The following is a 27,544-nucleotide window of genomic DNA, read 5'->3' on the forward strand; positions in this document are numbered from 1 at the left end:
AGCCAACACAGTTCAGGGCTACATCAATAGGGTAGTATCAAGATCACATGTGGTAATAATGCTCTATATCACACTATTGAGACTATACTTGGAATACCGAATAGTTATAGTCACCACAATACAAAACAATGCCGAGACTCTAGAAAGTGTGCAGAGAAGATCAACAAAGATGATAAAGGGCCAGGAGATTAAATTGTATGATGAATGGTTGAAGGAACTAGGTATGTCTAGCCCAGGGTGTCAAACTCGTGGCCTGTAGGTGCATGGGTCACACACTGGCCATGCCCACCCCTATTTTAGCAAAGGGGGAAAAAGTTGCAATACGTCACGTGTGTCAACCCTGAAGTGAATCTGGCTGAGGCCATCTTGGAGGCTTCAGGGTTGCCACACAACAGAGGGAGAGGGGAAAATAGACAGGGTTTGATAACCAAAACAATAAGGTTTTCCTGTGGGAACCAAGAACATTTTCACAGGTGGCTGGCCAAAGGCAGAGCAAGTAACCAAGCAACCGGCCAGCAACTGGATTGGACAGCGTAACCAGTGACGTGGGGAAAAGGGGAAACTTTTACTTTTAACCAGGTGAAAACCGTGGAAACTTTAGAGTCGGCTTTTACCAGTTGTGCCAATATAATGTTTCCAATAAATTGTACTTTGAGGAATTTACCTGCCTCAGAGTTCTCTTTTCTATGGGTATATTATTTGGAATGCTGACAATGTGTCATCGTGAGTTTGACACCCCAGGTCTAGCTTATCAAAGAGAAGGTCAGGGGAGAAATAATTGTCTTCCAGTTCTTGAGGGGCTATCACAGAGAATGGACGTTGTTTTACCTGAACATCCCTTCTATGTGCGCTGCTGGAGAATCCAAAGCATGGGTTATTTTTCATCTATTAGCCAGAGACTGAGTGTATATATCTTTAAATTTTGTTGACGCCTCCTCCTCTGCTGGGCTGAGGTTCAGTTTTGTTCATGAAGGTGGAGACAGGAAGAGTGTCTAATCAGAGCCATCCGGAACTGAAGAGCAGAAGCCTGACAGGGCGGATTGGGTTGTCCAGCAGCGCGCATAGAAGGAACGTTCAGGTAAGACAACGTCCGTTCTCCAGCACGCTGCTTGGAGAATCCAAAGCATGGGATATACCCAAGCAAGTACTAAAAAGGGAAGGAGGCTGACTGCTCCTGAGTGGCCAACATAGAGTGGACCGTTTGCAGCTCACGCCATCCGAAGGACGCCTCAGCCGAGGCAAAGGAGTCGACCTTGTAATGGTGGATGAACGGCGTCAATGAAGTTCAGATGGCCGCCCTGCAAATGTCTGGGTGGCCCATGCCACTGTGGTAGAAGCACTCCTCGTTAAGTGGGGTAAAATTCATCCCAGCAGGGGTTTGTTCTTGAGGGCATACACCTTGCAAATGCACGCCTTTAGCCAGTGACCGATTGTAGTTGAAGAGACTTTCCTGCCCATTGATGCAGGGAGGAAGGAGACAAAGAGTGCCTCAGATCTCCGAAAAAGTGCAGTCCGTTTAATGTACCTGCAGAGGGCCCACCTAATGTCCAAGGTATTTTTTTTTTTAATTGAATTTCTATACCGCCCTACTCCCGAAGGACTCAGGGCGGTGCACAGCCATGAAATAAAACACATAAATATACAAAATTTAAGATCAAATAAAAATGAATTAAATAAATTTGGCTGAATTAATACTAATTAAAAACCCATAATTTTAAAATACATTTAAAAATCTAAAATTTACAGTTTAAAGGGAGAAGAATTAGGCGAGGCCGGCTTGATGAAATAAAAGCGTCTTCAACTCGCGGCGGAAGGTGCGCAGATCCGGAATCCTCCGTATCTCTGGGGGGAGCTCATTCCAGATCGTCGGGGCCCCCACAGAGAAGGCTCTCCCCCTGGGGGCCGACAGCCGACATTGTTTGGCCGACGGCACCTGGAGGAGCCCCTCTCTGTGGGAGCGTACTGGTCGGTGGGAGGCTGTTGATGGTAGTAGGCGGTCCCGTAAGTAACCAGGTCCTAAGCCATGGAGCGCTTTAAAGGTGGTAACCAGCACCTTGAAGCGCACCCGGAAGACCACCGGGAGCCAGTGCAGCTCGCGCAGGAGAGGTGTTACATGGGAGCTCCATGTTGCTCCCATAACCACCCGCGCGGCCGCACTCTGCGCCAGTTGGAGCCTCCGGGTGCACTCAAGGGGAGCCCCATGTAGAGAGCGTTACAATAGTCCAGACGAGAGGTGACGAGGGCATGAGTGACTGTGCGTAACGAGTCCCGATCTAGAAAGGGACGCAACTGGCGAATCAGGCGAACCTGATGAAAAATCCTCCCGGTCACGGCCGTCAGGTGTTCTTCTAAAGACAGCCGTGAATCCAGGAGGACGCCCAAGTTGCGAACCCTTTCCGTGGGGGCCAGTGATTCGCCCCCAATAGCCAGCGATGGCGTCAGCTGACTATATCGGGACGTCGGAAACCACAGCCACTCGGTCTTGGATGGGTTGAGTCTGAGCCCGTTTCTCCCCATCCAGATCCGTACGGCCTCCAGGCACTGGGACATCACTTCAAGGGCATCATTGGGGTGGTCCGGGGTGGAGATGTACAGCTGGGTGTCGTCAGCGTACAGATGGTACTTCACCCCGAAACCACGGATGATCTCGCCCAGCGGCTTTACATAAATGTTGAACAGAAGGGGCGAGAGAACCGATCCCTGCGGCACCCCGCATATAAGGGGCCTCGGGGTCGATCTCTGCCCCCCTGTCAACACAGACTGCGACCGGTCAGAGAGAAAGGAGGAGAACCACCATAAAACGGTGCCTCCCACCCCCAACCCCTCCAACCGGTGCAGCATGATACCATGGTCGATGGTATCAAAAGCCGCTGAGAGGTCTAACAGGACCAGGACAGAGGAACAACCCCTGTCCCGAGCCCTCCAGAGATCATCAACCAACGCGACCAATGCCGTTTCCGTGCTGTACCCAGGCCTGAAGCCCGACTGGAACGGATCTAGGTACACCGCTTCATCCAGGTACTGGGGTAGCTGTCACGCAACCACACTCTCAACAACCTTCGCAACAAAGCAAAGGTTGGAGACTGGACGATAATTAGCCAATATTGCCGGGTCCAGGGATGGCTTCTTGAGGAGAGGCCTTACCACCGCCTCTTTCAGGGCGGCGGGAAAGACACCCTCACCCAACGAAGCATTTATAATCCCCTGGAGCCAGCCTCGCGTCACCTCCCGGGAAGCCAGCACTAACCAGGAGGGACACGGGTCCAACAAACATGTGGTCGCGTTCAATCTACCCAGAATCCTGTCCACGTCATCTGGGGTCACAGGATCAAACTCATCCCAGATAACAGTCTCAAGACCTGTCTCCGTCACCCTCGCTGGATCTATCCCGTCAGAGTCCAGACTTGCCCGAATCTGAGTGATTTTGTCATACAGATACTGAACAAAATCCTCGGCTTTTCCCTCCAAGGGGTCCTCCCGCGCTTCCTGATGGAGCAGGGAGCGGGTCACCCTAAACAGGGTGGCCGGGCGATTATCTGATGACGCAATAAGAGCAGCAAAATGAGTACATTTTGCTGCTTTTATCGCCACTAGGTAACTCCTAATATGGGATCTTACCAGTGTTCGGTCAGATTCAGAAAGACTAGCCTTCCAACAGCTCTCTAGGCGTCTTTTCCGGCGCTTCATCTCCCTCAGCTCCTCGGTGAACCAAGGAGCCAGGCGAGATCGGCGCCGGGTCAGAGGCCGCAAAGGCACGACTCGATCCAGGGCTCCAGCAGCCGCCCTATCCCAGGCGGCCACTAGGTCCCCAGATGAGGCGTGAGCCAGAACCTCCGGGATTGGCCCAAGCTCCCTCTGGAACCTATCAGGTTCCATCAGGCGCCTGGGGCGGTACCATCTTACCGGTTCCGCCTCCCTGCAGCGGGGTGCCGCGGTTCGAAGGTCAAGGCGAAGGAGCGAGTGATCTGACCATGACAAGGGCTCGATGACTATATCCCCTATCTCAAGATCACTCAACCACTGTCCAGAGACAAAAACCAAGTCCAGTGTGTTTCCCCCAATGTGCGTAGGGCCATGAATTAGTTGGGTCAGGTCCATGGCCGTCATGGAAGCCATGAACTCTCGAGCCACCTCAGACGCCTCACCCACGGATGGCAGGTTGAAATCCCCCATGACCATAAGTCTGGGGGTATCAACCGCCACCGCGGCAATAACGTTGAGTAGCTCGGGCAGGGCTGCCGCCACGTGGCAGGGAGCCAGGTACGTGATCAGCAAACCCCTCTGAACCCCATGGCCCCACTTCACAAAGCGGGACTCACAGCCAGCTGTCTGAGGTACAGTGGTCTCCCTCGGCCTAAGGCCTTCTCTAATAATAACCGCTACTCCCCCGCTCCTCCCCTGTGGCCTTGGCTGATGGAATGCGTGGAAACCTGGTGGGCACATTTCTACCAGAGGGACCCCTCCCTCTGGGCCCAACCAGGTCTCCGTAATACCCGCCAGGTCCGCTCCCCCCTCGTAAACAAGATCACAGATGAGGGGGGCTTTATTTACTACAGACCTGGCGTTGCACAACATCAGGCGAAGGCCTGGGCCCTGAAGGTCTGTACTACCTGGAGCACGGGTGGAGCTTTGGGGGCCGGAGCACTCTACCGCTTGAAGACAGCGGGCGCGTGCTCCCTTAACATGATATGGCCCCCTGCTCCCGCCATATCTACCTCTCCCACACACAGTACCGATGGTAGAAACACAATCTGGACCAGCTCGACCCCCTCCGGATTCCCCACCACTCCCGCCGGACGTCCTGGCCAAGCCCGACTCTCCCCCTAGTGGGTTATCCCCCAAACCCACAACCCTAATTTCAATCCCACCCCCCTCCCCCCTCCCCGAACCCCTTAAAAGTTTAGACAAGGACAATTTTAAAAAACCCCGCAGCCCCCTCTTCGCGGCATGCCACCTCTCGGGACTCCAGAGCCCGTCATCGAGGTAGGCCCTCGATAGAATGGAGGGCCAAGCCTGCGAGAGGGGGGAGTCTCGCAGACCAAGAAGCTCCGCTGCTGAGTACATTGATCATCATACTGGGTAATAAGACCATATCCTGAGGGTATATATAAAGGACTGGGGAGAAGACAGAGGAATGGGGAGTCTCAGAGACTTGTTTACAGGACCAAGTCCCTTGTCCCCTCACAACAGAGGACATGGTCCAAGCCAAGACGACCACAGTTCCAAGGGGGAAAATAGATCCAACCACCCTCTCACGGTGGTTAGGTCAGCTGGACAGCCCCCTCATGTGGTGAGATGGTAGCAATGAACCGATGCATAAAGACAGCGTCCAGGGGTCAGGTCCAAAATCGCCCTCTCACGGCGATTTGTCCGGAGGTAAAGACCTATGGTAAAGTCTCCTCGCTGGTAAAATCCCCTCGCTGATAAAGTGCATTCATGTAAAAGCCTCCCGGTTCAGCCCTCAGGGGCTCTAGCACCTGGCCACCCTCTCACGGTGGCCAGGCAAATGTCCAGCCCCCTCAGCTGACGGGATGCAGTCTTGTACCGGTCTCCCATTCAGATGGAAATAGCCCTCTCCAGAGTCAGGGGGTTCATAATAGTAACAATAATAGGGCATCGCGCCAATGAGTCACACAGGCTGATAGTTGGTCCGGTGGGCCCAGGTTTAACGAGGAACGCTGGGGAAGAGAGAAATGGGGCAGAAATGGGGCAGTTTTCCCCAGCCCCCCATACAACCACAAATTGAGGCTTCCCAAGGCCCAGCAAATCGCTCCGGGTCTTTTCCGCCCCAACCATTGTTGCAGGTCTCCCAGGCCTGTTGGATTGTTGGTTTGTTGCCCCCCCCGCTCCTATTCCGAGGGGGGGGTCCCCAGCGCCGTCTGACCGCCAGCTAGCCTTCACAGCAACCGCCATCGCTGCCGCCACCGCGCCATCGTCGCCAGCCCCCGAAAGAGCCTGGCGACGTCCCAGAGGTCTTCGGGGGGTGCCCGACACATCTTACAACCCTTCGGGCAACCCCCCCGGGCTTAGAAGCTTGCCGCGCGGCGGCGCCCCCGGCACAGCACCGCTCCCTCTGATTGATGGCCGCCGGCTGTGAAAAAAACGCCGCCGACGCTGCCGACGCCCAGCTGATCAGCCTGGCGCTCCACGCATCGCCCCTTCCTCTCTACCCAGTCACGGAGGGAAAGAAAACCCTCTCCGTGCTGGCGAGGAGCTCCTCTGACTGGTCCTGGGGTCGGAGATCTTCAGCATGACCCCCAAAGGGTAGGTCGGCGCCCCATCATCAGATCGTAGTTCCAGCGGGCGCCGCCATCTTGGACATGCGCATATAAGCAGGTATGCCTCAGGCTTGGGCAGAAATCAGGTAATGCCAGTTCCTGGGCGCGATGATAGAGTTGACCTTGGGCAGAAAGGCGGGATCCGTCTGCAGGACCACTCTGTTCGAATGGAAGATACAGAAATCTCCCCGAACCAACAGGGCAGCAATCTCGGAAACTCATCTTGCAGAGGTGATTGCCACCAGGAAAGCGACTTTAAGAGTCAGAAGCCGAAGGCTGATAGATACCAATGGTTCATAGGGGGAAAACATGAGCCCTTGTAGAACCAGAGAAAGGTCCCATGTTGGATACCGGGGGACAACCGGGGGATGGAGGTTGGCTGCTCCTTTAAGAAAACTACGAATGCTCGGGTTCTGGGAAAGGGTCATCACCTGGCAGGACAGTGTGCAAGGCTGCCACTTGCCTGCGAAGCGTGTTCGGGGCCTCACCCTTGTCCAAACCATCTTGGAGGAATTCAAGAATGTCTAACACTGAAGCCGAGGTTGGGTCGATGTGTGCCCAAGAACACCACAAGCAGAATGACTTCCATGTGACGTTGTAGATCCAGTTTGTAGAGGGGCGTCTGGAAGCTTGTATGGTGTTAATCACCCACCCTAAGAGATTGTCCTTCCTCAGGAGGATCCTTTCAAGTGCCAGACAGTCAACTGGAGCCACTGAGGCTCTGGATGCAGGATGACCCCCTGGTGAGAGAGATCCTGTCCTGGGGAATCCTCCAGGGACCGGCGACAGACCTGCTTACTAGGTCCGCGTGCCATGGATGCCACAGCCAATGAGGGGCAATCAGGAGGATGTCTGCTCTCTCCACTAGGACCTTGCAAATCACCCTTGGGAGGGACAAGGGGGGCGGGAAGGCATAGAGCAGCCCCAGCAGCCAGGGGCACTGAAGAGCATCGAACCCTTCTGCCTCCGGACACGGGAACTGGGAAAAGAAGCAAGGAAGCTGAGTGTTGTGAGGGTGTGCAAACAGTTCTAGAATTGGATGTCCGAATCAATGTGCCAGTTCGCGGAAAAGAGCAGGATGGAGATGCCATTCCAATTGATCTGAGTCCTGCTCAACCAATCCGCCTATCAACTTGCGGGTTTGCATTTTGAATTGGTGGTATACAATAAGCTTGTTTAGTTCCTTGAGATCCAAGATCCCTCTCCAGCCCCCGGAACTTTTGGGAACCAGGAAAAAGATTGAGTAGAAACCAGTCCCATGGTGTTCTGTGGGAACCGGCTCTATGGTGCAGATGTCCAGGAGATGCTGAATCTCTGCATCCATCAAGCGCCTTTTGTCTGGGTTGGCCGAGACCGGCACTGAATGAAACGGTTGGGAGGGCTGGAGAAAAATTCTAAAGTGAGGCCCAGCCTCACTGTTTGGAGGACCCATGCGTCTGTTGTAGACAGCTCCCATTGGTGAAGGAAGTGATGGAGACGGCCGCTGATGGGACAGGACAGTTGGCAGTCACTTGCCTCACCCGAAAGGTCAATAAGAGCCGAGATGGCGCAGTGGTTAGAGATGTTACAGTGGAGGCCAGGGCCTGAGAAGCAAATTTCGCTGCATTCAGAGATGCGTCAGCAGAGTATTCGGTGGCTGCCACCAGTTTATTGATGTCTTGGTGCAGCCCTGTGTCTCCAGGTTGGAGTATTTCCTGAAGCTGTTGTAGCCAGATCAGCAACGCTCGATTAAAGAAAGATGCAGAGGTAGCGGCTTTGATGGCCCAGGCTGCTGCTTGGTGAATCTTGCGGAAGGCAAGCTCCGCTTTCCGGTCCTCCGTACACAGGCTGTTCGCGATGTTATTGGACAGGATAGTGGAGGAGGTCAAGCTGGCTACTGACACATCTACTGATGGTAACTGAAGTAATTCTTTAAGATTTGGAGCTGAGCAATATAGTTTTTTATCTTGGCCATTAGGTGCCGCTAGGGAACCGGGTTGGTTCCATGGCCGTTGAACCATCTCTTTGAAAAGTGTGGACAAGGTATGAACTCTTGCTCTGTCTTAGGAACTGTGAACAGAGTCTCATGTGGATGAGAGGCCCCTTGCTGATCAGGTTGACCTTCAGATGCAGCTAGCTGAGTTGTTACAATGGCCTTATGCAATAAGGATTTAAAGAGAGGGGGCCAAAAAAGACCCATAAAGGCTGGTCTATTAGGTAACATGTCGTCATCAGAAAATTCCATGTCTCTGCGGTCATCATCCAGCAAAGAATCCTTGCTATGGACGGAATCCTGCTGAGAGGAGTCATTAGGATCGCCATCGCCATATGGCTGGGCTTGTGACCGAGAAGCCATAGGCAAGGCAGAAAACTGAACCCCCTGATGATGTCCAATTGCCAGGAACTTGGAGATGGTCTCAGAAATTAGTGCTTGAATGTCGCAGGACAGAGTCGGTTGTTGTCCCTCCGCCGCAGTGCGGAGCCCCGCAGCAGTGGGGGTAAAGGTCACTTCAGGGGCAGGACGTCGCGGTGATGCCTGAGCATGCATCTCAACTGCAGGATGTACTGACAAAGGGGCCAGATCTCCATGAGACCCACTAGGGTTGGGTCAATGGAGACCCACACCAGAGGATGTATCCTGGAAGCCTGCCGCTACAGGCAGAGGGCCTATAATGGGCTCAGGAAGTAGAGTGTAGATACCTCTTGAGGTCCAGATGACTGGACCTTTTGTTGAGCCAAGGCAAATTGGCGTTCTAAGGCTCTATGCCTTCTATTGGCGTCTTTGTCATCGGCCTTTCAGCGTTTGGAGCCCCTGGACGAGGAAGGTTTGACAACGCTGGAAACATGCTTGCAGCATTTCTTGGCCCCCTTGCTCGCAGTCTTTGTGTGCTTATGGGCCTTGGGGGGCTATAGGTCCGTTCAAGATCAGAAGAAAGCTCTGAATCTGCCATACTCTTTTTAAAAATTTATTTATTTAGGGGGCGCGCGTGAGTCAACGGACTGTGCTCCCAATGCAGCTCCAGCACACCCCACCACAAGCTGAGACAGTGACTCTGGCGCTACGACAGCAAAGCATCCATAGAGTGCCCCACAAAAAGGCAGCTGGATCCCACAGACAGACCTGAATGTAATGGTCCTGCAAGTTGGCAACGACCTGGAAGGCGCAGGTGTAAGGCCTTACCCCAATGTGGCACAAGAACTGTCCGGCTTCACTGTGCAAATCTGGCTTGATAGTTAGTAAGTTCTGGCGCGAGTTGGAAAATGCCCCTCAGTGCCTCCACGGCCAGCCGTTAGAGTTCCAAAATGGTGCGAGGGCGGGAAACCGCTCTCCAGCGCCTCCACGGTTTCTCTGACGAACCAAAAGCGCACAAACACTAAGGAGTGCTCCCAGCGCTGCGAAGCCTTGAAATGTAGTGGAGTTTGCCGCAGTGCACCAGGCAGTGACTCCAAAGCCGCCTGAGAAGTCCATGGAACTGAAAGATGGTGGCGGTTGTGTCAAGCCAGGGAACCAGCACACACACCGGCGGCAATATCAAATACACACAGAGATGTCATAGAAGGGACAGAGCTCTGCGGCGCTGCCTATGGAATCCGGGCGGTGTTAGCTGGCCTGGAGCCCCAGGAACGACTCACCCATCGCTGGGAGTGGAGGAGGGGAAGATCGCACACTCGAGCCTCCTCAATCCACAAATTAAGTTGCAGCTCCACTGACAGATGAATTTTGAAGAATCCAAAACGTGGGTAATAATTCACCAGAAACAGTTCAGAGCAACCAAATTGCAGTCTCTCTAGCCTGACTGAGTGAAAAAAACTGAGCCTCAGCCCAGCAGGCGGAGTCAACAAAATTTAAAGATATATACATTCAGTCGCTGGCTAATAGATGAAGAATAACTCATGCTTTGGATTCTCCAAGCAGCGCACTGGAGAAGAGGGTACTAACTTATTCTCCAAAGAACCACAGAGCAGGATAGGAAGTAATGGGTGTTAAAGAGAGATCCAACCTAGAAGGAAGGAGAAATTTTCTGACAGAGAGAACAATTAATCAATGGAATAGTTTGCCTCCTAGAGTTGTGGGTACTCCATCACTGGAGGTTTTCAAAAACTGGACAAGCAGTTGATCAAGGTGGTATAAGTTATCCTGCCTTAAGCAGGGGTTTGAACTAGAAGACCTCTAAGGTCCCTTCGAGCCCTATTATTCTATGTACATCATTTAATGATGTTCTATGTACATCATTTAACATCACCTTCCACCCTGACATGGGAGAACTGATGAATATGATTGTTCAACCGATTCAGTATCTATCTAATGAGAGGACAGAACAATTCACATTTTGTAATCTTTTCTACCAGGATTTCCTGGGAGACTGTCCAATACTTTGTCAAGTTAACAATATTACCGTATTTTTCAGAGTATAAGATGCACCTTTTCCCCCCCTAAAAGAGGGTAAAAATTTAGGTGCGTCTTATAAACTGAATGTAGCCCCGCCCACCCACTGGCTCCCACCCTTTGGCCTGTGCCTCGCAGAAGTTACCTCCTTGCAAGCAAACAGCAAGAAAAAACAGCTCATTTCAGCTTCAGCACAGTCTAATTAGCACAAGTTGATTGGATCAGCCTTCCAACTCTCAGCTGATTTGCTCTCAGCTGTTTTGGTCAGGGCTCTGCTGCTTGCTGCAAAGAGGTAAATTGCTGGAGCAGATTTTTTTTTTCCTTGTGCTAATCAAGCTATGCTGAAAACGAAAACGAAAGTAAAGCAGGCTGTTTGCTGTTAGGTCACAAAATTAGGCAGAGGCAGAAGGAGATTTCTTTTTCTTTTTTCCTCACCAAAAAAGGTAGGTGCAAACAATGGGAAATTTGCAGCAAAAGAGGAGAGTTCAAAATTTTAAAACACAAAAGAAAAAAAGGAGAAAGAAAAAGGCAAAAATAAAAATGGGAAGGGAGAAAAAGAAATGAAAGAGAAAGATGTTATACATATTTAGAATTGAAATACGAATAGTAGTAAGAAATAAATGGGAAATCATGATTGTAAAAATGAAATGAATAATAACTGGAATATTTGTCTTTGTATTTTTGAAATCTAGACAATGATAAATATTTATTTTTTTATTTTTTTTAGAAATATGAATAAGTATAAACTGTAACAATTGAAATACTTTTAATGGTATATGGTGGTGAAAGTAAAAAGGATTAAGTTGTAACTTGGATAACAGCTAGAACATTTTTAAATTTAATTAGGAAAATTGTAACGATTGAAGTATTTTTAATTATATTTTGTAATGAAAGTAGAAATGATTAAGTTGTGATTTGGAGGATTATATGGGCAAAACTATTTGGGTTATTGGGAGAGTTTAAGAAGTGAAAATGAGTAACATAAGGGGACAGCTCTATTTAACTAGGGAATTGTAATAATTGAGATACTATTAATTGTATATTGTGTTGAAAGCAGAAATGGTTAAGTTGTGGTTTGGAGGAATATATGGGGGAAATTATTTGGTTTATTATTATTGGTAAATATAATTAATTGATTTGTAAGAAATTGGATTGCATGGAAATAATTGGAATATTCATGTTCATATTAATATACAAAAAAAGATAGTTATATAACTAATTGATTTATTTTAAAATGTTGAATTTGTATTAAACAATTGTAATATTACATAATTAACCAATGTGAGGATGGATATAAAAATAGATGACAATGGGAAAGGGTATAATATAGAAGGGGAAAATTGAATTTAAGATTAGAGAAGATGAAGGGTAATATTAGTTTTTTTAAAAAAATAGATGAATAAATAAGGCAAAAAGGAAATATAGAAATTGTAAATTTAATTGAAATGACTAAACACTGTTTAAATTTGTGAACCGGCCAAATACTCTGTTCAAAGAAAATACATTGTGTTTGTATGTGTGTTTGTCTAAAAAATAAAAAAAACTTTTTATTAAAGAAAACAAAACAAAAAAGGTAGGTGCGTTTTATACTCTGGTGCGTCTTATACTCCGAAAAATACGGTAACTACATTCCTGACAATTATTTGTCATTCTATTGCATGGCTGTCAAACTCGCTGCGTCACGTGACATTTCACGACAGTTTTCCCATTTGTGGAACTCAGGTGGGTGTGGCCTGTGTGTGAAGCATCTGGCCTCCGGCCCGCCAGTTTGACACTCATGTTTACCGGATCAGTTTCCTTTAGCATAACTTGCTCTTGATAAACCTATGCTGTTTCTTGTCTTTAATGCTTCCACACTCATTTATTAATTTCTTTCAAAATTTTGCCCAGTATCAACGTCTTATTTAGTTACTTTGAAGATAAAAAAAGGTATGCTTTTCTCCAGTCGTCTAGTATTATGCCTCCATGTCTCAGAGATCATTGAAACACAATTTCCAACTACCTGAAAAAATGTAATAAGACATTCTATGGAAGGGAAGCACAACATGCAACCCCCTCCCCTACCCCAATATGCTTCCAGGTGCAATTCAAAGTGCTAGTATAACCTTTAAAACCCTTCATAGCTTGGGACTGGGTTATGTGAGCGACTCTTTCTCTCCAATTATTTTTTCCCATCTGATCCAGTCAGACAGGATCAGCATGCTTCAGGTTCTGTTGGCTATGGAATGCAGGTGGCAGGCCTAAAAGATGTGCCTCTTCTGCTGTAGTAGGATGTTCCCACCTTATGGTACAATCTCCCCCAGAGATCAGGATGGTTCCAATCCTGCTGGCCTTTTATAAGTCCTTAAAGAACTTGGTTCTGTGCCACGATCTGGGCCCCCGAGGGTATACAGGGACCCATTTCATAGTTAATTTAGTCATTATAATACAGGTAATCCTCTACTTATTTGGCCACAATTGAGCCCAAAATTTATGTTGTTGATTGAGAAATTTGTTGAGTTTTGCCCCATTTTATAACTTTTCTCATGGGGTTTGTTAAATGAATCACTGCAGTTGTTACCGTATTTTTCGGACTATAAGATGCACCGAAGTATAAGACACACCAAGATTTTGAAGAGGAAAACAAGAAAAAAAAAGTCCCTCCCCCCGCCCCAGGAGCATTCTGCAGGCCTCCGAAACCCTCTGCATGCCCCATTTTTGCGAAAAACGGGCCTGTTTTTCGCAAAAATGGGACTCGCAGAGCAGGGTTTCGGGAGGCCAAAAATGGCTATATTCAGTGTATAAGATGCACCAACATTTCTACTCTCTTTTTGGGGGGGGGGGAAGTGTGTCTTATACTCCAAAAAGTATGGTAAATTAGTTCATTGAATCTGGCTTTCCCATTGACTTTCCTTGCCAGAAGTTCACAAAAAGTGATCACATGATCCCGGGACACTGCAACCGTCATAAATATGAACCAGTTGATAAGCATTCAAAGGTAAATCACATGAGTATGGGGAGGATGCCACAACAGTCATAAGTGTGAAAAATGGTCACAAGTCACTTTTTTCAGTGATGATGTAACTTCGAATGGTCACTAAATGAACTTTTGTAAGTCAGACTATAGATGCTTTGTTCTAGACTGTGATATATTTTAATGTTCGTATTATTTTATTTTTTTATTTTTTTTATTTTTTTGCTGTCAAGTGTCACTTAGTGATTATAAATAAAATGTCCAGCTGCAGAGTTCCTCCAAAAATTAATAGTTATCTGTCCATATCTCAGTTCTTTGGAGGAGCAGTTGTTCATTTTCCCATGCTACAAAATTTAAATTAGCTATTGTAGAACAAGCTGAAATCAATTCTATACTCACAAATATATTGATACATATTTCAAAAACCACATTAACTATAAAATCATTTTACAACTTGCTTTAATTCAAGAATGTCATAAATTTGATTTTTTTAAAGAAAATACAACAGAAATGGAAATAATTCCCATTTCCATAGAAAATATTTGTTTCCTATTCATCATGTGATAAAATACTTTGAATATTAGCAATCCATTGACAATGGTTATTAACCACAGTATTTGTCTTCAAAACATTTTTCTGCCATCTCTGTAGGTGTAACAGGTACTAGTATATCATAGATTAACAGTACATACCAATAAAATTCAATATTTTTATCTACTTTACTTTATAAAAATATAAACGTCTATCACGGTTTTATTTAGGACCTGGGTAGAACCATCCACCCAGTAACATCTGGCAGGCCAGTCCTATCATTAAAGCAATACCATCTTATGGGGTCTTAGGACTGTGGCTGCACTGCTTTGTAGAAGAGCATTCCCTCAGAAGGCTGCATGGCCTGACCCTGTTGTCTTTATTGTATCAGTGTACATCACCTAGAGCTGCTGCAATTGAGGCAGCTTAGTTAATATATTTCTTAAAAGTAGTGTATTTATTTCTTATCCCAGCCTAATCCTAGTGTAGTTTTTAGCTTTATCCACAGATAAGTCAAACAAATTCATTTATCATTTTCAGGGAATTAAAAAGAACACAAGAGACCAGTGAGCAATTCTAAAAATTAACATTTTTTCAGGCTTTATCTTGGAATTAATCTCAATCTCTTTCTCTCTCTCCCTCCCCCCCTCACACACACACAATTTTTTTTAACAGTACAAGTCAAGATCTACAAAATAATCTGTATTTTCTTCCAAAGACTAGATTCCTCCTGGAGTTCTGTACGTGTGGATTTACAAAAGCTGAATAGTAACAACAATAAGCTGTTCTCATCACTAAAGTGATTTACAAGATTTAAGGTCTTAAAAGCATCTGTTCAGAGCTTTAGCTCCATTTATCATCTCTTCAGCCTAAGGATGGGGATCTGAAGCACCGTGAAATATTGCTGGGTCCAATTGTCATCACATCTGCAAACTCTTCTTTTTGTGCTCTATATTTACCTAGGATTATTGCTTAAATAGTTACTTAAGAGGGTCACTCCCTTATACATAAGAAAACACTATGATTTCCATAACTGAATCAACCTTAAATCATAGATAATGAAACCACAAATTATGCATCCTTGAATCTATGAGAACTGGGGAGGGGGTGTTAGGTTCTGGAGCCTAGGGTTGTCCTTTTCCTCCCACAAGCGCTTCCTCCCCCTTCCTCCCACTGTGCATTGTACCTGCATGTTTTTCCTCCTCCTTGCTTGGTTATGATAGATCTTGCTGAGTCAGCCTAGTCTTTAGGTTTCATGTGGTCTCCTCTTGGCAGCTGGCCTTTTTCAGAATGGCTCACTTGACTGGTGATGGAAAGAATTATCTTCCTTGCACCATAGGCTCACACTGGCTTTTCCACTCCAAGCAACTCTTTATTTTACTAAAAGAGACTGCCTGTATCCCATAAAATCTGTGGGGACCTTCATGCTCTCTGAGCTTGTTTGTTTTCTCACAGACATTTCTTGCTTCTTGACAATAAAGAAGCGTGGGGGACCATGCACAGAGGGGCGGGGCACATGCGGGGGGGGCGCACACACATTGCATTTTGGGGGTTCGGGCACGCGCTTTGGGCACATGGTCCGGAAAAGTTTAGCCATCACTGTAATAGGACAACTGAGTGATCACTACTTCTCTCACCAGGAGAGAAAAGAACCACATAGATACATTGTGCAGACACACTACTTTTAACCCTTAAAAAGTTCTCTATGCATATGCAAAATGCTGTTTCCTATTAAGTAACAAAATTTAGGTGAAAACCATGGATACAATAACATTTTTGCATATACCCTAAGGTCTGGTTTCAAATTATCAATCATGTGTGCACAAACTACAGATAATGAGACCCCCCAAATGAGCTTCACCAATACAATTAATAAAGCTATTTTCTTGAACGAATAATCTCAATAGTAAATCTTAGCTGTTCCATTTTGGAAGAAATGCCTTATAATTGGAATATTGCCGTTTGTTGTAGTATTCTTATATGTGCTCTATGCTGGAAATATATTCATAATATCACTAAAAGAAGGCAACTCAATACACTTCCACCTGAACCAGCTAATAAACAAACATATCATGGGCAATTTAAAAACCATAAAATTCAAGGACAGGAAAGAGCCCATACTTTTGGGATACATTTGGTTAAAAAAAGAGCCAGCATTGTTATTAAAAGGTTAGATGTTAAATAACTAGGAATGGGTCAGAGGACTGTCATAAAAGGGAAGATGCTTCAAAAGAGGTTCAGTAGGACTGAAACTAGGGGTAGTTAACTATGAATTAACAGGTCAATTTTTTAATGAACCTTAGAAGAAACAAACCTAATATGTTTAATTGCATAATCTGACAGCAAGACAATGGCAAAGTTCTTTGCTCCTAATCCCTGCAGATCAGAGTCCATATTTCCACAGATGCTCATACCTGCATTTAATAAACAACTCTAGTTTCCCTACTTTTAAATAAATAATAACATTGCTAGTTGAATGAACTCTATAATTTAATTTAGATTGTGATTCAGACCAATTATTGTGGACACTTTCCTTGGAATTGACCAGATTTCCAGAGTTTAATTTATAAGAGTTAAACTTCTATTTCCAAGAATGCTACCAAGGCTTACAGAGATAGTTATAATTCAGTGCTTTATTTTAAAACATACCTAACGAGTCACCTAGAAAATATAAAAGGGAAGCCAAAGTCTTGACATTCTGATAATGTGCAAAATGCTTTGCCTATGGAGATGTATTTTTTTCTGGTGCATGGAATTAGTCTGTTCTGGTATACAGTAGATATAGAAAGTCTACACACCTGTTAATCCCTGGGTTTTGACATGTAAAAAAAACTAGACCAAGATAAATCACTTCAGAATTCTTTCTGCCTTTAACATAACATATAAATTGTAGAATTCAACTGAAAAACAAGCTGAAATCTTTTAGGGGGAAAAATTACAATAAAAAAGTAGAAGATGTGGCTGCATAAAGATGCTCACCCTTAAACCAATATTTTATTGAAGCACCTTTTGATTTTATGACAGCATGCGGTCTTTAGCATGACATGTCATGCTTTGGAAATCTTTGTCCACTTTTCCTTGCAAAAGCATTCTGACTCTGCTACCACCATGCTTCACAGTAGATATAGTGTACTTTTGATTATGTGCAGTGTTGTTTTTGCGCTAAACATACTTTTGGGATTAAAGCCAAAAAATTTAACCTTGGTCTCATCAAACCATAACACATTTTCCAACATGCTTTTTATCAGACTTGATGCAGAATTTTGCAAAATGTAGCCGGGTTTGGATGTTTGTCTTTATAAGAAAAGGCTTCAGTCTTGCCACACTACCCCACAGCCCAGATATATGAAGAATATGGGAGACTATTATCATATGTAGTACACAACCAGTACTTGTCAGAACTTCTTGCAGTTCTTTTAATGTTGCTGTAGGTCTCTTGGCAGCCTCTTTGATCAGTTTTCTTGTTTTTTTAATCAAAATTGGAAGGATATCCAGTTCTTGCAAATGTCACTTTTGTACCATATTTTCTCCACTTGTTGATGACCATCTCCACAGTATGCAATGGTATAGCCAATGCCTTGGAAATGTTTTGTACCCTTCTCCTGACTGATATCTTCCAACAACAAAATCCCTTTGATGCTTTGTAAGTTCTGTGCAGACCATGGCTTTTGCTGTAAGAGGCAACTGAGCAAATGTCAGAAAAAGCCAACTTGAACAGCTGCATTGTATATGGGCTTGATCAGTCATTTTAATTGATAGCAGGTGTGTACTAACTACTAACAAGTTTTAATGTGACTGGTTAATTCTGAACATCGCCATACCTCTGCTTATACGAACGCTTATGCAGCCACATTATTCTAATTTTTTATTGTTATTCACCCCAAAAAAGGTTTTGATTTGTTTTTCAATTTTCACAATTCAGCTGAATTGTTTAGCTTATATGTTATATTAAAGGTAGAAAGAATTCTGAAGTGGTCTGATTTATCTTGGTCTGATTTTTTTTTTTAACATCTCAAAAACCTGGTATTTTTACAAGGTTTTCTGTATCCACTGCATTTATGTTTCTCTAAACAGCACCAAACTGCTTTCTGAGAAACATGTTATCAAAATATTATTTAAGGCAAAAATAAGTATTTGTTTTGTACAGTACACTATTTATCCAAGTTGATGAGATATAGCATTGATTTTTATTCTGTGAAATTACTACTAGAGATGAAAATGGAGGGTCCAAAAAGTGACTCAGAGATTACCTCTATTTGTACTTTACATTTATGGGCATGCTTGTTTTCCATGCTGACAAAGTCTGGGGCTCACCAATTTACAAGTTTACAAAATTAGCCCAATGTTAGATTTAAAACGTTGCGCAACAAAATCAATACAAGATCTTCTGCTCTCCAGATGCAGGTAGTCCTTGACTTATGATCAAAATTGGTCATAAGTCCGGAATTTTTGTTGCAGGTCACTGCAATCATAAGTTGACTTGGACCCAATTTACAACAATTTTTACAATGGTGTTAAGTGAATCACATGATCATTAAGCAAATTCGGCTTTCCCTAAGGGCACTTTTCCTAGAAATTGGCAAAAGAGTGGCAAATCGCAATCATATGACTACAGGATGTTCCAACTGGTTGTAAATTACTATTGGTTGTAAGTCACTTTTTCCAAGGCTGATGTAATTTTGAACCATGGTTAAACAAATGGTTGTAAGTCGAGGACTACTTGCATAAAGTATTCACTCGGGTTATATTAGTATTAACAGTATTATTTAGGCAGGTTTTAGTATCCTTTGAAAACTATTCAAAATATTTGAAAGCCTGTGAGCATATGGAATAGGCACACACAGAAATAGTGCTATATGGTTTATGGCTCCAGCTGATCTTTGCAGGCGCCGGAGTGCTGGAAAACTGCAAAAAACCAGGCTGTTTTTTGGCCCTTTTCAGGCCGTTTTCTGGGCCATTTCCCAGCCTGTTTTTAGGCCGTTTTCATGCCGTTTTGGAGCCATTTTCTGGCCCAAAAAACAGCCCTGAAAACGGCCAAAAAACAGGCATGCTTGCACCGGCCAGCTGGTCTTTGCGTTTCCGGTGCTGGGGGGCGAACGTGCACGTGCATTCCAGTTTGGGCACTTGGTGCCAAAAAGGTTCGCCATCACTGCTATATATGGTAGCAGTTATCATTTACAAAACATCTATATCATGTAGTATTCCAACAAATATGGTTTTTTTTCAAATTTATTAGTAATATTATTCCTAATAATAAATCAAACTGAAGTATAATAAAATAAAAATAAATGATAGCAACAAACTATCTATCCAAATATTGTTCAGAAAAGTTGGTAAGATAGTGTCCCTATACAGTACTTATGAACATTCTACTATACTAATTACTGATCTAAGGAACTGCTTCTGTCACATACTATTGCTACTAGAGGCAGCCTCAAATGCAACAACGATGAAGATATAATTAAGCAACAGAAAGATGCCCTGGCTTCTCTATACTAACTGCAAGAACTGTAGAAAGAATTGTAGCTGGACACTCTTTACCTATTCATGGCAAACATGGCAAATTCAGGATCAACATTATCTTTAAATATCTACTTGCATCCAACACAGTTCTTATAGTATCTTGCAATAGTAATTTAACTGAGAGACCCCAGACTTTGTCACAAATCCACATCTGCAATTGAAAAGTCAATGCTACAGGCCTTATGACCAACAATTTATTATGAACTGCCACAATAAATTTATGTCAGATGATATGTTATTCTCATTTTTGCTACAATAAATATCTAACAGAAAATACCTTATAACACAAACATTATACATATTAAAGTACTAGATAGCAATACAATTTTCTAATGCTGCATTCAAAGGACAGCTGAAATTGGAATGCAAGTGCGGCAAACAGAAGGGGGTTGGGAACATTATCTGCACAAGGGAGTTCCCTTTTAGTGCAGCCAAGCATAGGAAACTAGCACAGGGAAGCCTGAATTTCCTGATCAGTCTGTGCATGTGTGTATGTAGAAAGGGGAGAATAATCAAGGCTCTCACTGCAAAAAAAAAAAACTATAGCAAACAGAGCTTATTTTGGTTTTGTAAAGGTTTGAAAAAGGATTCACATCTATAAAGGTATTATGATACCCTGTTATAGATATGCAGCAGACTGACATAGACACAAAGAATTACTGTACTTGCAACTTTCAAAAGGCATCTTGGCCCATATATTCATATTGTCATCTACACTTGGAAATGTCTATATTTGTAATATTCATTTTAAAGCCAGTATTACTCTTTAGCTTTTATTATCCATATTTAGCATTTATTGTGGATGGTTCACATATTTAGTTGGGCTTGCCAACTAAGCTGAAAATTAGAATCACCAGCATCTGTATTTCAACCGATTTCATATATGTGTGCAAAATCAAATAGAATGTCACTCAAAGCTTGCAGTCAAAAAGCAAGACAAAAAGGTCTTGCTTATTAGGCTGCTAACACAATCTTAATGGTTCAGTTCTAACCCTGGAACATTGAGCAGTGAGGGAGGGATCGCAGATTTACACTGCTGCAGAAATAATGGCCTTTTCCTGCACTCCAGAACGAGATGGAGAATGGGACCTTCATACTTGCCAGAAGGTAGAAGCACTCATAAATCATTATTTTGTATGTATGCCATTACCAGTTTAGGAGATCAGCAGGAAAGAACCAATGAATATTGATACATGTAATTTCAGTTGCTGGAACAGAAAATACAATGAATAAGTTGAAGGTATATCCAAATTATGATTGGAGAATTGTTTTTATTATGCTTTTGGAAAGAGGTTTTATGATATTGTTTTTGTTGACTGTTGTCAGCCATCCAGAGTTCATACATAATATGGGTTGCTATATAAATTTTCTAAAATAAATGTAGATGGCATCTATACTGTACTATTTATTTTATTATTTATTAATTTAATTTATATTTATGAGTTGTGTAACAAGGTTCTGCTACAATATTATTTTATATTCAATTAAAACTAGATTTCAGAGAATACTAGAAATAAGTCCTAATTTCAAAAGCTTTAAGGTATTATAAACGTAAGAAGTTCTCATTCTGATCACTGATCCAACTGACATTATTTCTCCAAAGTAATGGCTACAAAATGTGTTTATACAAGTTTTACACAAGATATTTAACTTGGGGCTTTTCACATGCATATTAGTACCACTGAATGCAGGTCTCCATTAAAGGAATAGCAACTCTGATCAAAAAAAGTCAGCCAGGATTCTGGCATATGTTTGGGAAGGATGGAGTGTTTCTTGTAAGAGTCATCAAACTGATTCACATACTGCAGCAAGCCATAATTTAATCACAACTTATTAGATAAACACAAAATGCTAAGCAAAACCCAAATACATTATAACTTAATGAACTGTGTACACCTAGTCATCCTGTAGCATTCAAAGGATAAACTATCCTATTTATGTGCATGTAAACTGATTGCTTCAGTTTATTTCAGCCTTGATAGAAGCCACAAGTTTTATCCAGCCACCTAAGCAGACTAGCATAATTACTTTAGTTTAGTACCCTGGAAAAATCTCCAAACTACAGGTTATCAGTATTATGATAATGGAAACAACTCTCAGCAAGTTCTCTATATTGACAGTAGTGAAACAATTAAGAACACTGGAGTCATAATTTAGAATTTTTCTTAAAATGCCTTCCTTGTTTTTATTTAACTGTTTGGGATCAGATACTCAGGTTTCTCAATGATATTTTATATGGTGCAAAGTTAAGTGTGCTCCAGATTTAACACTGTTATACAAATCATCTGATAGTTGTTGCAATTTCTTGTACATTAAAATGTAGTTATTTTAAAATGTAGTTATTTACTACTGTGTCACGATATTTGATTTTCTGAATGTGGGTAGACAAGAAGCAGAAGTACAAAGGCCATGTAGCCTTTTAGCCTCTTTTTCTGCCTGAAGCTATCCAATGAATTGCTCCATCACAGTTCATCATAAAAGCTTCTTCATATCAAGCTTTCCTCCTGATAACTTCAGGAGCAAATATTCATATAATTTTCTTAAGACTAATAAAGATAAAGATCTCCATTTTGGGGGACACACACATTTAAGCACAGTATAGTTTGGTGTTCCTCTATCCATATATCTACAAGTCCCAACTCAGTTTAGCTCACTGTGATATTTTTGTTCTAAATAAACAGAATAGGTATATTATAGGTATTTATATAGTCCTTGACTTACAACCATAACTGTGATGAGAATTTCCATTTGTAAATAAGGTGGTCATTAAGTGAGTCGTACCTTTTTTGCCATGGTTATTAAGCAAATCACTACAGTTATTAATCATTAAGCAAATCTGGCTTCCCCTGCTGACTTTGTTTGTTGCAAGGCAGTTAGAAAGGTCACAAATGGTAATCACATGACCCCAGACACTGCAACTGTCGTAACTACCATACCAGTTGCCTAGCGCCTGAACTTTGATTATATGACCATGTGGATGCTGCAACAGTCCTGTGAGGACCAATTGTAAGTCTTTTTATTTTCAGTGACACTGTAACTTCAAAAGGTTGCTAAACAAATGGCTATAAGTCAAGAACTACCTGTATTTTACTAAATTTCCCAAATATGCACAATTCATTGAAAAGGAAATTCCATGTAAACATATATCTATTTTGCAAAACAGTAAAAAAAATTGTAATCCTTTGTTGAAAAAAGCTATCTGCCCTATTTTGATTCTGACTATAACAGGCCAGGTAACTTTTCAGCAAACGATTGCATTTCTTTACCACATCTAAGTTTAAATATAACTTTAGAAGACACATGTTGGAGTAGAGCTATGGGCTATTTTCATGCAGAAAGAATTCTTCCATAACATTTAATAAGTTCTTTATTTTACACTACTGCCGGAATTTATTCTCAATTGAATTTATACAGCAATTCAATGGTTTTTAGTCAAAGCCTTTTTGTATAGATCATACTATTCCTTATCTTTGTAATAAAGTAAAATAGTTTCTATACCAGAAAAAAGTATTCAGGTTTGATTCATGAAATTTTAAGAAAATATGTCAAAAAGGAGTTTTAACTTCCTGACAAGAGAAATCAGAGGCCATAGATGCTCAGGTTTTTTTAAAAAATCCTATGGACTCGCGAGGTGAGAAAGAAAAAAAATGACACATTCTGTTATCTTCACATTGCTGTTGCTTTCTTTCTCTTTTAATATGGCAGTGAGTAGTATACAGTATAGAGCTACTGGATATGTAATGCCACTCTAACTATGCAGACAACATACTTACATGTCTGATACAATTGTTAGGACAGACCAAGCTCAGCCTTGTCCCTCCCCCCACCATTACTTGTTAAAATGTTATGTCAAGCAAGACTGGTCAGTCAAGGGACAAAGAAAAAGGGGGAGAGTAACTGTAGATGGAAATAAAAAAATGAAATCGGTAATATATTACAAATGCCCTGAAGTTCATAATGCAATCCTCTTTTAGGTTTCAGGTTCTGTCACCTATTTCCCAGGTAAGATCTCTGATAAGCTATGCCCTTCTTTATTCCCAGTTACAGCCAAGAATAGACTTGGCAGTAACCCCAGCAAAGAAAAAAAAAGTTGAAGACTGCAATAGCTCCTCTATTATGAATTTGAAACAATGATAATTAATCCCCCTGCAACCCACCCCAATACTGTACTCCACAGATGTCAGCCCTACTCTGCTTTGTTCAAAACAGGCAATGTACAATCTCATTTTGCACTGCACAGGAGGAGGCATTCAAGACAGTAGCTCACAAATCTTCTCTAAACAGATAAGATCTGTTTGACTGCATATTAAATAGGTGAATCCAGTAGTTATTAATGAATCTTCTAATGTCTAAAGTGTAATCTTAATCAAGCCCTTATACACAACAGCCAAGCATCTTCCATAGAATCACAGCACTCATGTTTTCTTCGTTTGCCTTATGCAGCCAGTGTACACAACTCACTGGGTTTTCTCTTTCTGAAACAAAGTTTTTCCTATCTTTGATTAATAGTTACTGCCTAATCACTTCTACAAACATTCTTAGGTATTATATATCTTCATCTTCCACGTGCTCTTTACACACCAAACATTCACGTTACCTTAGCTGCACAAGATATTTTTGCTTCCCATTCCAGCCATTCAACAACCTGTATCATTCACTTTGGCAACCCAAGATATCCTAACAAGGACCATTTGAGAATTCCACAGGTTTTGATTACCTGTGAAATTAAAACAGATCCCAGAAAGCAACCCTAATAAGTCACCTTTATCATACTACTGGAGAAAACACATTTTTCATTTATGAGAATTTGGGTAATCTGACTAGAGGGCATCTTTTTCATTTATTCAGGGTATCCTAAATTTTAACCTGTCTTTCCTTTCCAGCTTTCCCACATTCTGGCACTCTTAGTTAACTCTCGGTTGCTTGGAACTGTTGACTTTACCTCACATGCTCAAGTATAGCACAAAATATTTATTTCCGTCTGGGTTATTATTTTCCAGCTCCCCTCATGACCTTCTACAGGGGTAGTAGCAATCTGACTGGTATTTCACACACACACAGAGACAAAATAATCTTACCACTTTTCATTTCCCGTCTGGGACTTGGGCCTCTGCACCTCCAGCTTTCCTCTGCATACTCCAAGCCACTCCCCCTTTCTAACAGCTCCAGATTCAACCCCCTCTTGCCAGCCTCTGCACTAAAAAGGCTGGAGGAAGATTAGACACTGTTGGAAAAGCCAGCAAGGCACTTTCTTTGAATCTTCAACTTCCACAAAGAGGCTGTTATAGTGACTTCAAGGGCTCGCCCATGTGACACCTTCACTTACCATCCATCACCTACCTTCCTTCCTTCCTTCCTTCCTTCCCAACAGATTCACAGGCGCCTTGCTCTCTCTCTCTATGTACACACCAATGCCCAGCGGCTCTTATGACTCCAATGACCTCCCCCTCTTCCCTTCCTTTTCCCCATCCCTCATTCCTTCCCGATCACTCACTCCCTTTCTTACTCTTTGACTAACCAGCACACCTAGTCTTTCTCCAACTTAAGAGCAACTCTGCTTCCTCCCCTCATTAAACACGTTGGCTCCCCTATCTACTTTAGTGGCACCACGCCTCCCAACTCTCAGCCACCATACTTGCCTTTGCCTTTAGCTGCCCATCGGGGCCCTCCTACCTTGTCAATATTTAAACCTCCCTCCATTCCCAAGTCTCCCGTCTTCCCACCCTCTCTCTATATAAATAATAATAAAAAAACATTATCAGGAACCCCCCCTCCCCGAGTTTCTCAATGCCCTATATTCTCCTCTCCACCCCCCGCCCCCCCACATCAGCCCTCAGAAATACCCGAAGTTACTGCCTTCTCTTCGGGAAATTTCCAGTCTTCCGCCTTAAGCACAAAAGAGACTTTTCCCCGGCTATCTTTTGACCCCGAACACCGGTCTTTTCCGCCCCAATCCCTGTTCTCAACCTACCCCGCGTCTTACCTCGCAGTTACCCCCCAACTTTTCTTTTGGAAACTCTGCCCCCCCCTCGCCCCCCCCCACACACACCGCCACCACCGGCCCGCCTCACGGAGCTCCCCGTTCCTCCTCCTCCTCCTCCTCGACCACGTTTCAAAGCCGGCCCCCTCTTCCCGGCTCGGGCTCCCACACGACCACGCTTCAGCCCAGCCGGGTCTCAGGGACGGCCCTGAAATACCGCCGCCCGGACTCACCTGCCAGCTGTCTCCGCAGTAGCAACGCGGACTGGAGCTCCGTCATTCTCCCCGCCGGTGCCCGGGGAGGGAGTCTGGGGCGGCGGCGGCGGCGGCGGCGCAGCTGCTGCTGCTAATCCTCCCGCTCCTACGACTGCCGGGCTCGAGCCAGCCAGCCGGCGAGCCCTCGTCCCTCCCCGCTCGCGCCGACCCCGCCGCCGGGGGCCTGCCTGCCCGCCCGTCCTCTCAGCGCCGGCGCCGCCGCCACAGCAGCGCCGCGAGTCCCTCCGCCGCGGGGGGGGGAGGGAAGGGGAATAAGGGGGAGGGGGAACTACGAGGAGAAACTATTCTCAGAAGATTCGGGAGCAGCGTCGGACCAGGTGTGTGCGTGTGGAGGGGGGGGGGAAAGAAAGCGCGCGGGAGGGCGCTCAACGCTGCCACTCGGCCCGCGTCTGCCTCTCCAACACCTTCCCCTCAGCTTTCTTTTCTCTCTTTCTCCCCCCCCCCCAACCCCACTCCTCCTCTCTCTCTTTTCTCCTCCCCCTTCACGGAATTTCACTGCACTCGGGCGCCGCGACACGCAGGCGCACAACTCCCTCGGCGCATGCGCCCCTTTCGCAGATGGCGCTTGCGCTTCCTCTTTTTCTTCTTTCAGCACGGATTGCCCAGCGATGGCGCGGCCGCCATGTTTGGAAGGTCGAATTCATGGCCGTGTAAAAGGGAGCCGCTCCGGCGCGCGCCCGAGAGTTGGGGACTGTGTACGAGCGCGCGGCGGAGGCATTTATTTATTTATTTGTGTATTCGCCGGCCCTGGCGCCATCTTGGGAAGGGCAGAAGCATCCTGGTTTAGACTTCTATAACCCTAAAAGTTTGGCAAAGGAAGAACGGGCAGCGTTACTCTTCGTTTCTTCCCCCCCCTCCCCGCTTTCCAAGTTATGCAAATATGATGAGGCTTTCGGTTTCACATAGATCGTTACGCTGCATTTAAAAAAATAAATCATCTGTCATATTTTCCTAACTGATTTCGAGTGAACGGGGTTTCTAAATCAGTTTTGCACGCAAAATATTTTACCGGGTGAAGATGATACACAAAAATCAAATTAAAAACATTTCCTTCTAAACTTATTAACCATTCAGAAATTAATATCAAGGGAGCCCCCCCTTCCTCCTCGTCTCTTGTACAGTTTTGAACAAACTCACATTTCTGGCAATTGTACTCCCCCCCCCCCCACGCCAATGCTTGTGAAAAAATACTTGAGAGATAATCTTGTGACAGTTTGATGTGTTTTTACTTCATAAATTCAGAACTGAGTCAATAGGGTTTTTTTTTCTATAATATTTTTACTGTCTTTCAGAATTGTTATATATTGAATGCTACATGGGGCTCTCAACCCAGTTTTATCCTCAACAATTTTAAGAGGTAGGTTGAAGGAAGAGTGATTATCCCAGGAGCATTGTGGTTCTCTGGTGATTTGAATCTGATTGATTGATTTAAAGATTTATAAAGCCGCTCAACTCAGCCACTACATTAAGTACTGCCTTGTCTCATTAGTGAAAATAATGTATGGTAATAAGATTTAACATTAACCATGAATTAACCCCCTCCCAAAAAGTTATTTCAGATAATATAGGTCTAGTTCCCACCCACCCTGCAGCTATCCAAAGGTACAGTGAAAACAAAGATAGTGTCATGACTAATTT

At 44.0% G+C, this 27,544-nt stretch overlaps 1 protein-coding gene across 2 annotated transcripts in view; it reads right to left on the minus strand.

Annotated features, from left to right (window-relative positions):
* UBE2G1 (ubiquitin conjugating enzyme E2 G1) overlaps positions 1-26,405 on the minus strand; it is a 56,283-nt gene extending 29,878 nt beyond the window's left edge. The window contains exon 1 of one of the 2 annotated variants that reach the window (XM_034420846.3): positions 25,865-26,405. In XM_034420846.3, the coding sequence (XP_034276737.1) occupies positions 25,865-25,910 (46 nt within the window). In that variant the 5' untranslated portion in view covers positions 25,911-26,405. Of the gene's footprint in view, positions 1-24,729; positions 24,876-25,864 lie in introns of those variants that run through there. The other variant, XM_034420847.3, reaches the window with a different exon arrangement.
* Between the last annotated feature and the right edge of the window lie 1,139 nt (positions 26,406-27,544).

The sequence above is a fragment of the Pantherophis guttatus genome, chromosome 1 (genome assembly GCF_059756535.1).
Source record: "Pantherophis guttatus breed Tessera chromosome 1, ASM5975653v1, whole genome shotgun sequence".
Lineage (NCBI taxonomy): Eukaryota > Metazoa > Chordata > Lepidosauria > Squamata > Colubridae > Pantherophis > Pantherophis guttatus.